Below are 12590 nucleotides of genomic sequence, written 5' to 3'. Positions count from 1 at the left end.
CTTGGTGTGAGCATCTCCAAACCCAGAGCAATGATGCTTTATCTGTATTCCTACCCTTGTATTTTTTTGAAGTGAAGCTAGGATTTGCTTTAAGGGATCTAATTCATCCCCGATACGAGTACTGAGCATCCTGAGCATCTGGAATGCAGGAATGATGTGTTCGAAGACAAACAAACCAAACAAGACTTCCGATGAACATGCCCATGGCCAGAACTGAAACCATCAGGGTAAAGGATCTGAAAGGGAAGTTGACCTTAACCTATTCTTCCGACGAGTAGGCAGAAGTCATCCCTTCACAACCAAATCAAGCCAAATCAAATCCAGAGGGAAAGCTCCTAAGCAAGCACTTGTCCCCGCGGCCCCAGGAGGCAAGATTGAAGAAAGGGGGTGGGGGTGAGCTGTGCCTTCTTTGGAGGGCAGATATTGCTAGGTGCCCTGGCTGAGCAAGTCCTCAGCCAAGATGCAGATTGTGCAGTTTCCATGGGTGTCCATTCATGTTTGTGTGCACGTGTGTGTGTGTGTGTGTGTGTGTGTGTGTGTGTGTGTGTGCTTTCACTTTCCACCCCACCCCAGACTCAGCATCTCTCCTTTGGTCCTAACAGGATGCTTTCCTTCTTTCCCATCACTTTCCAATTCTTTCCCCCAAGTCCCTCCCAGGCTGCAGTTGAAGTCCTTTCTTCCCTTTTTCCATCTACCGGGACAGGTCCCCTTCTCTCTGCTTCTTCATGGAAGCTCCTTGCATTCCCATTCTCGCAGCCCAGACTTCGAGGATGTTCAGTGGCAGCAGGTGGATGCCTGAAGAGAGGTGAGGGAGTCTCCTGGTAGGACCCGGCGCCAGCGGGGCGGGGACAACGGGCGGGCACGGCCAGCCCCGGGGCGGTCCCAAGCTGGGCTCCGGTTGCGGTGCGGGTCTTCGCCCCCAAGTGGCTGCAGCCCAGGTGCGGCGGGACAGGAGGATGGGTGGCTGGAGGTTGCTGGTGCTGTGGGCCCTGCTCCCCGCGACGGCTGCGGGGAGCTCGGGTCGCTGGTACCCGCACGGCACGGTCCTCGACCCAGAGGGCAAGTACTGGCTGCGCTGGGGCCGCCAGGGTGGACGGCTGGCCTTCCGCCTGGAGGTGCGCACGACCGGCTACGTGGGCTTCGGCTTCTCGCCCACGGGGACCATGGCCGCGGCAGATATCGTGGTGGGCGGCGTAGCGCGCGGGCGGCCCTATCTCCAGGTAAGCTCGAGTCCTTTGGAGGACCTCCCTGAGCTGCGATCGTCCCTTCTCACCCCGGGAGCGCTGTGCAAGAATGGATGGGCAGCGGAGTCCACTCAAGTGCGAGGCTGACACCGGGCTAAGAGTAGTGACTCCCTCTCGCCTTTGCTGCCGCCTTTTGCCTTAGGATCACTCGCGCCCGCCCTGAGGTCTCTGCCTAAGCCCCTTGCAGTTCCATCCCAGGAACTTTTCCTCCTTGGGACGCTGTCGCATCCCAGTGCCTCACTTAACAGACCACCGCGCACCCTCCAGGCATTCCGCATTCTCTTCCACTCCTCGAGATTGAGAGGAAGGGAGAGATGCACTTGGTGATTTTGCTGTTTAGGGTTGGGAATTGCAGAAAGTCTCTAGTGGTTGATTTTGGGCGCCCCAGGAGCGGGATCAACATTTACTACAACATGAATGAAGGGTCCAAAGGAGCAGTTTAAGGAAGTTTTGTTATTGATAGCTGTTGGGGAAGTCAGGTTTAACCACCTTCACAGCCCAGAGTCTCCGAGGAGAATTCCCTAATCAGGGATAGGTTTTCCACTGTTATAAGCAATAAAGTTCATTTGATTTGCCTGCTGCCCATTTGCTCGGGATGTGGGGCGCTGGAGGAGAGGGGAGCCGTGATAGATGCTACCTGCTATGGGCATCTTTATATGTGGTGAAAGGTGTGTGAACAGGAATGATTCTGTGGTTCAGATTCCTGGATAGTGATGCTCCTTTGCTACTGGACAACTTCTGGGTCGTAGTGGAGATACACGTGCGTGTGTGTGTGTGTGTGTGTGTGTGTGTGTGTGTGTGTGTGTGTGTGTGTACTGTCAGGAGCCAACTTCCATCTGAGACCGCCCTGGGTTTTCTGAAAACTCACTCTTCTCACACTGTCTTCCTATGAATACTCCCTACATGGATTTCAACGTGTATGACTCAGAAATTTCTCCCCACTTCTAAGCCGGGTTTTCATAGCATACTGACTGAAGTGCCCTTACATTTTAGATTCAGTTGTGGCCCTGACTTTGGCTAGAAATAAAGTGACAGCAATGCAAATTTCTAAGCCACTCCATTGTGTGTTTATTTATCCCAAATCCATCGCTTCCTCCACATGTAAGTACTATGCAATTGTGATAGAATAACGCTTGATGAGGTTCACAGTGAGGACTTCCCCACATGTAAATTTTCTGCTGCGGCATCATCTTAGATATGAAACTTGATAGCTAAGGATTTCATGCCAGGCACAGGCCTTACTAGTCAACTGCTTTTGTTTTCTATGATCTGAGACAATTTTAATACCTATTGCAGCTGAGTTTTTCATTGTTTCGTTTTGTTTTGTTTTTGAAATGGGGTTTCTCTGTAGCTTTGGAGGCTGCCTGGGAACTCTGTATACCAGGCTGGACTCAAACTCACAAAGATCCACCTGCCTCTGCCTCAAAGGCATGCACCACCACCACCTGGCAGCAGTTAAGTTTTTTAAAAAGCTGTTTTTGTAGACTATAATGACCCTGAATAGGACATAGAAGGAGGCATGAGGCATCTTGTTTTATAATAGCAATAGTACACACTTTATAGGTTAACCCAACACTACTTTTCCAAAGAAACAACATTTCTAGAAAGCCCACACAGTTAGATATCAAATGAAAGTCAGAGGCAAGAATCCTGACTCAACTTGCCATAATGGACCCATCACAAACATCGTGCTAAGCCACAGGTTATTTCCGTCTTGGGGTGGCTGTTCTAAGATTGTATAAGAATTAAGCATTCTTCAGATTAATTTTGAAACTTTGAAATTTTGTTAAAACAACAGGTACATGCTACTGTGAGATAAATAAAATTGGACACTGTATATGTAAAGAACAAGAAACAGCATTTTTATACTTTCTGTTGGTCCAGAAATGTGTTCTTTGTTTTCATATTAAGGGCAACTCAGTTTCTTATTTGACTGATATCCTTTATCACTCCATGTTCTTAGAGATCCTACTGATTCTCAGGGTACATGCTATTTTATTAGCCCGTTAACTGGCAAAAACCTATTAAAACCTCTTTATTAAGGTGAAAGGTTAATAATATTAACATTGATAAAGAGAAATATTTTAATTTATAGCCAGTAATGCAGGGTGGGAGACTACATTTTCTAATGCTTGAAATGGATCCTTCTCCCTAGATGCTTATTTAAGATTTCCTATACAGTGGTATGATAAGTGTATCTTAAGTAACTATACCCAAACCATAACATGCTTGTTCACTGAAGTGTATATGATTTTATTAGTAGACTTTGGATTTTATGCAATTTTGCTTCCAGGGAGAACAGCTTTGCATGGAACAGTGACACAAAAAGCATTGGTTCCTGGGGGCATTAGTGTATGTATGGACAATGGCATCAGACTTCGTGATTTACCTAAGTTGACATGTCAGTCATTTCACTTTTTTGGATTTCCCCTTATGTTTTAGGCTTTTTTAAAATTTAATTTTAATATTAAACTTTGGATTTCCTAACGTTCTTATTTTTATTTTTTAAGTTATCTTTAAACTCATCTTTGCAGACGGGTGTTGACTCTGGTATGACTCAGTAATTTCTAACCAACCAGGCAGAGAATTTTTGGCTTAATAGATGCCAGAAACCCAAAGTCTTAGAGAAATCAAGAAGGCAGCAGCCTAAACATAGCACATGCTTGAGGAGAATAGGCAGAGCACACAACAACTGAGGCGTGCTAGAAAGCCAGAGTTTCTGTGAGTTACATATTCAGGGGAGCACAAATCCAGCACTGCCAGAGTGTTTGTTTGTTTTGTTTTAGAGAGAAGATGGAAATCCAGTGTGTGTGCGTGCGTGCGTGCGTGTGTGTGTGTGTGTGTGTGTGTGTGTGTGTGTACTTCTGACTCATCAGTACTGCTTCCCACTCAAGTCTGTACACAGCACTGTGCACAAAGTGTGCATACGTGTACAGTTTCAGCTGGGGTCTATCTTACAGATGATGTGATCTTGGACCAAGAAGGAAAAAAAGAAAAACTAAGTTGAATAAGTTGTCAACCCAAAGTATGAAAATCCATGGGAGGCAGAAAGTCAAGTTCAGTTCCCATTTAGAGTGCTTTATTCTGTTCCAGGAAATAATTCCAGTATCTGGGGTTGTGGCCGTTATTTGGACTGTTTATTCTTACATTAAAAAACTGCTCACAAACACAGTAGTTTGACACAATCACCGTTATTTTGTTCAAAACTAGGTGATTTGAGCAGGGCTTGGTGGGAGCAGCTGCTCTTCTCCCCTTCGTGTCAACTCTAAGGCATGTGGTTAGAAGTGTCTGCAGGCTTACTCACCTTTATGCCTGCCTGGGTTTGAGGTTGACTATTGGCTGGGGCCTCACTCAGTCGGTTCTGTGGTGTCGACTGTGGCCTCTCCACACGACTGCTTGACCTCCTCACATCATGGTGGCTGGTCTCAGATTGGGCATCCCTAGAGACCCACGTAGAAATTGAATATGTATAGACTTTTATGATTTTGTGCTGCTGACACAGGCTCATAGGGTCAGAAGAGAGTATAGATCCCATCTCGACAATGGAATATATTACTGTGGCTATTTTTGTAAAATTTGCTCTATCACACCGATTCCCCACTCACCACCTTCCTTCACCACAATCCCTTTAAACACTTAAGTATGCTTACGTAACTCCACTTTGACATTACTTACATTAGGAGGCAATGTCCATTCATTGACCGTTTCTTCTCTTCATTGTTTTCATGCCCACCTCCAAACACCAGGAGGAATTAGTAAACTGTAGGTAACTTACTCAGTGCCCTGTTTAACCACTCAGATCCCACTCTATGTACCTACTCTCTGATATAAGATTCCTGAACTTTGGCAACCCTGTTTTTGTGTATTTGATTTTATGGTCACCGATCATTTATTCAGCTTAGACCCAAAAGGACTATGTATAGATGACAGTGTAACATTTGCTGGCTGACTTGCAGAGGTTTAAAAATAAATAAACAAATAAATAAATAAATAAAAATCTGGATTCCTGTGAGTCAGCAAAGCAACAGGTTTAATAACTCTTAAAGCTATAGCTGAGGCTCAGCATGGTGGCACACATCTGTAATTCCAGCATCAGAGAGGCTGAGGCAGGAGGACCCCCATGGCTGAAACCAGTCTGGGATACTTAATAAGATGCTGTTTCAAAACAAACAAAGAAAAGAATGAACAACACCTAGCCCAAGAGACCTGCTATTGAAATTTACTTTGCCCATTCTCTGACCCTCTGCAGAGGTGTTGTCAATTGTATCCAACCAGCTACAGTCAAAATGGGGAGGAAAGGAGGGAGGAATTGCTGTGAAGGGAAGTCAGCCTTGGGGGGAATCTACAGGATAAAATGTAGGAGGGATGAACTGGACGGTTAACACTCATGGAAATATCCCCAGTGGGGTGCTGGCCAGGTCATTTCCTATTCTGTCTTTCACAGCAGGACCCAGGCTGGGTGGGAAACACTCTGTCCTTTCCAACTGGTGTCTCACAGCCACAGCATTTGCCTCATTGAATCAGCCCAACTCTCATTTCTGTGATGGATTCCTGTCCCTCCCTTGTGCTTTGCCCCTTTGACACAACAGCTCCACCCCCATCCAAACCCTGTGAGTGCCCATTCGAAGGCAGAAATCCAGCTGATGAATGCCCAGTTTGTGTGTGAGAGAGAAGAGAGCGTCATTGTTGGGTGTGCCCTTGATTTGCACAAAAATGGATTCACCCTTGCTAAGGGGATATAGACATCACCAATGAATGGAGCCCGGCACATATGTCATCATTTGTGGTAGTCTTGCTTGTTGGCCCATTCACAAACTGAAGCCTTTCTGTGTGGAGCAGTGTCTTGAGCATCTGGGTAATTGCTGCAGGGCCCCTCACTGAGGAAGTGCCTGCAAGTGATCTAAAATCACAGAAAACAGTAAGCATTCTTTGTGGTTAGCGACATGCCTCTTTTTAAGCTCACACCAGCCAACTGCAACAAAAGCAACATTGGCAAAGCAAATTGAAAGTGTGCAAGCCTGACACTACTCAGCTGCAGTTTCCTTAAGAGATATTTATAAATCTTGGGATGATGCACCCATCCCCAATTAACAGATGAGGAAGGGACCTTTCCAAGCTGCTTTCTCTGGGTATTATGAACAAGGACACATGTCCCACTGTTCAATTGCAAGATGATGGTCTTCACCTGGAAGCTGTGTACTTCTCCTGGCAAGAATAGGAGATTTCACAATTTGCCTGGGGAAACAAGCTGATCTCACAGCCAAGGAAATAATGCACCTGAACTGACAAACAGAGTTCAAGGCTTTGGGCTACTGAAGTCAGATTTTGGGAATCTTGGATGGAGAGGCTAGAGTCCACTTCAAAGAAAATGAATGGTGACTGATTGATTCATAGTTTGTAAAAGGGCCTTATTAAAGTTACTCACAGAAAGAGACAAATTCATTATGCACTACTGTGCTTCTGGAAATGTTTGATCCATGAGTAATAATAATAATGACAATAATAATAATAAAATAATTTCTTTAGGAAACTTTTTCCAAATTTGTATTGTGTGTGTGTGTGTGTGTGTGTGTGTGTGTATTTAACTGCCTTGTTTCTGTGGGAGAAATAAATCACAGAGCATGTAACATGACTATAGAAAGTAACACATAAATCATAATTTTTTCCAGAATTTTCCATTTGTTTTATTTTTTGAAACATGGTCTCTCTATGTAGCCCTGGCCATCCTGGAATTCACTATGTAGACCAGCTGGCCTTGAATTAAGAGATCTGACTTTCAATTGCTGGGATTAAAGGCATCCACCACACACCCAGCTTCAATTTTATATCTTTTTTTAACTTGCTAAATTCTAGAGTAAAAATAAATCCATTTGAAGGACAGCAAACAGCAAGCATATGAGAAAAGGCTGTTGCAAAAGGAATTGCAGGGTACCTGGTTCAATAAACATGCTTGCCGCCAAGCCTGATGACCTGAGTTCAATATCTAGAACCCATGTGGTGGAAAGAGACGATTACTCCCCAAAGTTGTCCTCTGGCCTACCCTTCTCCTCTTCCCTACACATACCTCCTCTGCCTACACACACCTCTCCTGTTCCCTAATAAAAAAACTAGCAAAATATAACTTTATTGACTGTGGTCCTGGGATCGTCAGTTTGAATGCAATATAAATAAATAATTTATTAAGAAAGCATTGTTTGATTGTGTGTTCATCCAGTATGCTCCAAACTTATATGGCCTTTTCACGACTTTTGCAGGTTAAATGTTGGTGGCTTATAAATTTAATCATTGCCTTTTAAGAGTTCAGATTTTGATGGCTTCCTTTCCAACTTCTTGTCCCACATACTTTTCTCCCCATTTTGTAGGTGAAGAAAGTATGGTCTTAGGTAATTGTTAAGTGACTTTTTGGAGGTCATGTAGATCCAAAGCCTATAATCATTTCTTCCGAATGCTGGTTTGATGCCATTTATTCTTCCATAACAGTTTCCTCAAAAACATATCCTACTTACTTTTTCTAAACAGCAAAAGAACATGTGCTGTGAAGTATTTCTCTTACTATATTTATTCCATTTGAAACACCACATACATGCATTTCTATGTTAGGATTTTTATGCCCTTCATTGTGATAAGTCTTTTAGATTACTGTCCATATAACTCTCAAATGGCCCATGTGAGGCCAATATCTTATGTTAAACCTTGGGTTCCAGGTTACACATCCTGGAAATCACCTGTGGTTTTCATACAGATGATTCATGGAAGGACTCACCTATAGGCAGAGGATGTTGGGCTGCAAATTCTTCCATTCAGGCACTATTGATTGACAGGCGTAGATGCTGGGGTGGGAGGGTCATGGGACACCATAGAACCAGATGGCATCAGGAGTCTTAAGAATTTATGTTTTGGTATAGCCGTTTCCATAAACAAACAATTATTAAAGTGAGAAATGTTGTGCAGAGAACTCTAATGGAGGGATGTCAAAATGTGTGGCTGTGTGTCTGACTCACACCATGATGCTAACAAACCCAACCAGGAGGAAACAAGCACCCTGAGTGCTGAGGACTGTCTTTTGGTTGGCAGTTGGTCATAGTGTTCCCAATTCCAGATATCATGTATCAGGAAGAAGGCAATATTGAACATGAATAAAGAACTCATAAGATCTTGAATGTAGGAAACTGTCTACCTGGAGGAAATGCAATGAATTTGCCCTTTATGCAGAGGGCATGGGGTGGGGGGGGGCTAGGAGGAGAGGATGGAGGGGAAACTGCAGCCAGGATGTAGAATAAATATATACATTTGTTAAAATATATATCAAAAAATTAAAAACAAAACAATTAAAGACAAAGATGCCATAGAAGCTATTTGCAATAATAAAAAAATTGATATCTGAACATATGGGCATCAGCACTGACATCACAGAGGTAATGAGTATGCTTATTGGGAGTCTTCCAAGCTCTAGAGATGGTGTTATGTCAGAGCTTCTCTTTGTTTGTTCTAGCTGATGGAGTGAAATCAGAGTTAAGAACCTTTGAGAAGTTACATCAACAAAATAGCATGTGCTTGAGAAAGTTTCATCTTTTTATATGACATTTTATATGAAAACTTAGGAATATCCATTTCTTAGAAGAGTTCTGAATTTCTGCTTTTAAAAAAGTCTTTCTCTGAGCAAGGAAGAGTATATGGGAAGCTATGGAGGAAGGAAATGGAGGGGGAAGTGATATAATTATATTATAATAACAGAAAGAATTAAAAATATCTCTGCAAATGTCATGAACTGAAACCCACTTACACAAATGTCTTAGGGTTTCTATTGCTGTGAAAAGACACCATGACCATGGTTACTCTTACAAAGGAAAACATTTAACTGAGATGGCAGCTTACAGTCCAGAGATTCAGTCCATTGTCATCATGATGGAAGCAGTGGCAGCATGCAGACAGATGTGGTGCTGGAGTAGTAGCTGAGAGTCTTACATCTTTCAGGGAACAGGAAGTCGACTGAGACACTGGGCAGTATCCTGAGCTTAGGAAACTCAAAGCCCACTCCCACAATTACACACTTCATTCAACAAGACCATACCCACTCCAACAAAGCCACACATCCTAATAGTGCCACCCCAATAAGATTATGGTAGCCAATTACATTCAAACTACCACAACAAGGGAACTGGTGGCCAATGCCATCATATGGATACTGGATGCCATGGTGGCCCAGAACAGAGAGGGATTCATGTTATGGCATATTATAGAGCTATGATAAGGCTAGCAGATAACCGAGAACTAGAAAGGGTATCATCTAGTTCCACATCAAAAATGAAGTGTTTTGGTTCTTTCAAAATGTCTGCCAGTGACAGGGGACATAGTCAATTGGTCAAGTACTTGCCTTCCCATGTCGAGTACTTGAGTTTGTTCCTCGGAACTCATGTGAAAAAGTCAGGCATGGTAAGATACTAATCCTGGCTCTGGGGAAGTGGAAACCGGAGTGTCCCAGAGACTTGCAGGTCAGTCAACATCACCTAGTCTGTGACCACTACATTCCAGTGTGAGATCTTGTCTCAGAAAATGAGGTGACCAGTCTTGAGGAACGACACAGGAAGCTTTCCTCTGGTCTTTATACACGAGTACACACACTTGCAAAGACACTCCCACCACAATTTCCAGTGCCTAGGGACCCTTCTCTACCCACCCATAACTGCTGAAGATAACTTATAGGTACAGTGAAGGCATATTTCAGATGCCTGAGGTGATTCCAGTATGAAAGCAAGTCATCTAACTGTTGACTTTCTGTGGTTAGGCTCTGTAATAGAAATCATGGAAATCAACTTGCAGTCATTGGGAGATTCCAGGCAGAAGAGTTCATACAAAGCCATTTCACAGAGACCATTTGATTGGCTAACACCAGCATAGTAGTTTAACACTATGTTTTAAAATGAAACACCAGGCGGTTTTTCTTAGCATGGGAATACTTCTGAGATGCATTTTTCCTTTTATTAAATTTAAATTAGAAACAATCTTATTTTATATATCAATCCCAGTTCCCTCTCCGTCCCATTCTCCCATGCCATCCACCAACCCCTGCCCCATCCCTCTTCTGCCCATAGAAAGGGTGAGGCCTTCTATGGGGGATCATCAAAGTCTGTCACACCATTTGGGGCAGGGCCTAAGCCCTCCCCCATGTGTCTAGGCTGAGAGAGTGTCCCTCTATGGGGAATGGGATACCAATGTCCATTCATACACTAGGTATAAATTCTGTTCCATTACCAGGGGCCCCGTAGACTGCCCAGGTCTCCTAACTGACACCCACGTGAAGGGGACCTGGTTCCGTCTTATGCTGGTTTCCAAGCTGTCGGTCTGGGGTCCATGAGCTCCCTCTTGTACAGGTCAACTGTTTCTGTGGGTTTCCCAGCATGGTCTTGACCCCTTTGCTTATCACTCCTCCCTCTCTACAACTGTATTACAGGAATTCGGCTCAGTACTTAGCTGTGGGTCTCTGCTTCTGTTTCCACAGCTACTGGATGAAAGCTCTAGGATGGCATATAAGGTACTCATCAATCTCATCATAGAAGAAGAGCATTTAAAATAGCCTTTCCCCTATTGCTTATATTCTTAGTTGGAGTCATCCTAGTCTCTCAACCAAAAAAATCCCAGGGCCAGATGTTTTCAGTGCAGACTTCTACTAGAAATTCAAAGAGCAGCTAATACCGATACTCCTCAAAGTGGGCCTGAGATGCATTTAATGAATCTGTATATAGTTCTAAGTATTTCCTCAAATTTACATGCTGTGCAAGAACAGCAACTCTTACCCTTTGAGTAGAAGCACGCTTGAAGATATGCCTAGCAAGGAGTCTTTCCTTCGGTCCCACAGCCCTCTTTATAACTATGCACTTTATACCAACCTCTACCAGCTGCTGTGTTTCTAAGCACCAGTGTAAAATGTATGGTATGTGCTGCCACAGGCTACCTCATTTCTTTCATTATTAATTGGATGCCCCAGGTCTATAATTTCACCAAGAGAAGGGTTCTGACTGGAAACATTTGATTAGACTTAACAGTAATGTTTTCTTTTGTATTTGGAAATATTCTCTAGTGTTTCTCATTACATAAATAGATACCACTCCCTTCCCTCCTCCAATCTGCAAGAGCCGTGAAAACGCCCTCGAGCTATCCTTGCAGAGGGAGAGGAGAAGAGGTACAGGGGTGATGGATAATTAGTTTCTTATTAGGGAATGGATGGAACATTGTAGGTTGAATGCTGTGTACGTGCTGCCAAACCTCCCTAAGGTACCAGGAACAATTCCACACTCTTGGCAGGACCTCAAGAAAGATGGCTGAGTGTAGCTAAGAGCAGGGAATCTTCCAGACTGACTGTGAGCTCAGCCATGCCTCCTGTTGTTTCTTGTGTGGCCTTGGCAATCCCTTACCTCTCTCTAAGTGGCAGCTTCCTTTTGTGCAGAAGGTAGACCATGTTCTTTAGCTCTGGATTTTGTGAGGATTAAACAACATAGACATTAAAGTTCTTAGCAGTGTGTTACATGCAGAATCCTATAAATGAGAGATATGACTATAATGATTCAGTAGTGAATTGTGGGAACAGTTAGAAGGCCACATGGAGACAAGTATCCCAGGTGTTCAGCTTGGGAAAAAGGCATTTACTAATTATACAGATAGAGAGCTTGGCTAGTAAATTGTGAGGAAGTCTTAGGACAAACTTCCAGCAGTTGCGGAGTGACTGTTCAAACTATTAGTGACTAGAGGCCAACATATTTCCATAAACATAAAACTGCAAGTGTTCAGTACTATGTGGTCATCTCTTAGAGATACTTCTGAAGACCTGAAGAGACGATGGATTAGGCAATTAAGTGCTGGCCTCAAAAGCAGGAGGGCTGGAGTTTTGGTCTCTGGAACCAAGGGAAAAAAGCTGGAGACGCGGAAACTGTAGGGGTGTTGTGGAAAGCCGGCTGAGCCTCATTGGAGAGTTTTAAGGGTGGATGGCACCTAAAAAAGGATATCCAAGCACTCCCAGGCGTGCACACGCATGTGACAGGAATGTGCTTGATAGAAAGCCTGCTAAGTGTCAGCCAGGATTAGGGTTCCCTAAGATTTAGCTTCCAGCTACAGCCTGATGCTGTAGAGAACCTCTCTCCACACATATGCTTTCAGATAATCCAAGAGATGGATAGAGGAAGATTTAGCCCCTAGAAAACCTCATATTACTTTTATTTTATTTTTAATTTTTTAAATTTATTTTTAAGTTTAAATTTAGATTAGAAACAAGGTTGCTTCACAAGTCAGTTCCAGGTCCCTCTCCCTTTCCCTCCCCTCCTCCTGTGCCCACCCCCAATCCCCCCATTATCC

At 43.7% G+C, this 12590-nt stretch overlaps 1 protein-coding gene across 1 annotated transcript in view; it reads left to right on the top strand.

Annotated features, from left to right (window-relative positions):
• Positions 1 to 888: 888 nt before the first annotated feature.
• Positions 889 to 12590, top strand: part of Moxd1 (monooxygenase DBH like 1) — a 73442-nt gene continuing 61740 nt past the window's right edge. The window contains exon 1 of the mRNA XM_005065806.4: positions 889 to 1220. Within this exon, the coding sequence (XP_005065863.1) occupies positions 957 to 1220 (264 nt within the window). The 5' untranslated portion in view covers positions 889 to 956. The remainder of the gene's footprint in view (positions 1221 to 12590) is intronic.

Source organism: Mesocricetus auratus, unplaced genomic scaffold (assembly GCF_017639785.1).
Source record: "Mesocricetus auratus isolate SY011 unplaced genomic scaffold, BCM_Maur_2.0 Super-Scaffold_100018, whole genome shotgun sequence".
Classification (NCBI taxonomy): Eukaryota; Metazoa; Chordata; class Mammalia; order Rodentia; family Cricetidae; genus Mesocricetus; species Mesocricetus auratus.
This window is presented reverse-complemented; position numbering and strand designations above follow the sequence as displayed.